This window comes from Echinops telfairi, unplaced genomic scaffold (assembly GCF_000313985.2).
Source record: "Echinops telfairi isolate 266 unplaced genomic scaffold, ASM31398v2 ScPeMD7_1;HRSCAF=3_0, whole genome shotgun sequence".
Lineage (NCBI taxonomy): Eukaryota > Metazoa > Chordata > Mammalia > Afrosoricida > Tenrecidae > Echinops > Echinops telfairi.
The window spans coordinates 79,648,295-79,650,494 of NW_022103896.1; the positions used below are offsets into that span (position 1 = coordinate 79,648,295).

Sequence of the window (2,200 nt, forward strand, 5' to 3'; positions counted from 1 at the left end):
TGCAAGCTTTAAGAGGCAAGCCAGCTGGTCCTGAGTCTTAGCTTTGTTGCTTCCTAGCTGTATTCCAAAACTAAATCCCCTGCCATGAAAGGAGCTAGCAACAGGCAACGCTGTAAGCTGGAGTGGACCTGCTCCATGGGGCGTGGAGACGAAATCTTTTTAGGAGCAGACTGCCTCCTCTTTCTCCCACAGCACAGCTGAGGCATCCAACCACTGACTTTCCATTAGCAGCCCAGTGTTTAACCCATCGCACCAATAGGAACCCTCGGTGGTGTATCAGAAATAAATAACATGACCCAAAACCGTTACTGTCATAATCATACGCAAATCCATTACAAACCTGATGCGCGTTGAACTGTCTTACCTCAGCATGAGCTTATTTTTCATAAACTGCAAGATAGGAATACAAGCACCGTATCTTTATGTTTGTTTTATAGGAAGTTATCCCAACTTTCGACATGGCTGTCAATGAGATCTTCTTTGATCGGTATCCTGACTCAATATTAGAACATCAGATTCAAGTAAGACCGTTCAATGCATTGAAGACTAAGAATATGAGAAACCTTAATCCAGAAGGTAATATTTTTAATAGAAAAATACTTTCTAAAAAAGTATAAATTGTTTTATCACAGAACTTTGAAAAGATTACCAGTTGTGGTGGGGTTCATGGATTATAAATTGAGAAAATAGACTCAATTATCCTTCATACATTTCAGCCTGCTTTATTCAGGCGCTTTCTCAAGAGTTGTAATAATCACATGTGCTCTCTGTCCTTATATTTGAAAAAGAAATCTAGTTTGGGAAAGAAACAAAAGATTCCCCTTGTGATTACAGATTATGTTTAAGGATAGAAATCCAAATAAATACTTGATTGCTTTTAACAACAACAAGAAGTCTCAATTTTCATTCAACTAATATTTTGTTTGATGAAAGATAATACTATGAAAGCACTGCTGAGAAAGTGTATGGTACCATTAATAGTCAACATGTATTGGGACACGACGTTAGCAACTCTAATATGGGATTAAATGGTCCTAAAAAGGACAGTGACCACAGAAATTAAAATAATAATTGGGGAGGAAGGGGGAACTGATTGCAGTGATTGATACATAACCACCACCCAGGGGGATGAACAACAGACAGGAGTTGATGTAAAATATGAAAAAATAATAAATTTATAATTTATCAAGGCGTCATGGAGGTGGAGAGGGGGGAAAAAAGCTGATACCAAGGGCTTAAATAGAAAATAAGTGCTTAGAAAATGATGACGGTAGCATATGTACAAATATGCATGATACAATTGATACATGGAATGTTATAAGATCTGTAAGAGCTCCAATGAAATGATTAAAAAATAATTTATAATTTATCAAAAGTTCATGAGGGTGGGAGAGGGAGGAAATAAAGGAGCTGATACCAAGGGCTCAAGTAGAAAGAAAGTGTTTTGAAAATGATGGCAACATATTTACAAATGTGCTTGATAAAAGTTGATGTTCCCATTGTTGTAAGAGCCCCCCCCCCATAAAATGACTTTTTTTTTAAGGGAAATATGGGACAAATATTTGTTTGGATGTATGATGATTGAAATAAACATTAAAAATTAGCTAAAGCTCCTATAGATAGATATATCAAGCATATAATAAATGCTTAATAGTACACAAGACAGCCAAGGACCATGAGCAACACCGCTTACTAAAGAAGTGCAGTTTGGATCTGACTCGGTACTCAAGCCAAACCCATTGTGCCATCAGGTGCTTTCCAATTGATAGCAGCCTTCTAGGACCTGGTAGAACTGACTCAGGGTTTCCCTGGTTATAATCCTTACAGCGGCAGAGTGCCATGGCTTTCTCCTGTGGGGTAGGTTGTTAGCAGCCAAGCCCTTAACCACAGCACCACCAGGACTCCTTCACTCGGTTCGGTTATGAGTAAAGCCAGGTCTGTGAGTTGAGACCCAATGTTTTCACCAGACAATGAGATGACATAACATCCCCGAAGTAAGAATGTAGTGAGTGAGGGGAGAAGGGGAAAGGGGATAAAAAATTAAGATTTTATTCCAAAGCCAGGAAGAGGGGTGGGATAGGAGGATAGAGGTGACAGTGATCCCAAGGAGTTCTTTGAAGGATCTCCTCTTTCACACATGGTCCAAAAGTGGACTAAGGAACAGCTCTCTGGACGTTGCCCAGCCCCGGTAGGCAGCTAT

The 2,200-nt window shown here is 39.4% G+C and overlaps 1 protein-coding gene across 1 annotated transcript in view; it reads left to right on the forward strand.

The window, feature by feature from the left end:
• Positions 1-2,200, forward strand: part of MCM4 (minichromosome maintenance complex component 4) — a 26,891-nt gene that overhangs the window by 7,477 nt on the left and 17,214 nt on the right. Inside the window, exon 5 of the mRNA XM_045291704.1 lies at positions 438-576. Within this exon, the coding sequence (XP_045147639.1) occupies positions 438-576 (139 nt within the window). The remainder of the gene's footprint in view (positions 1-437; positions 577-2,200) is intronic.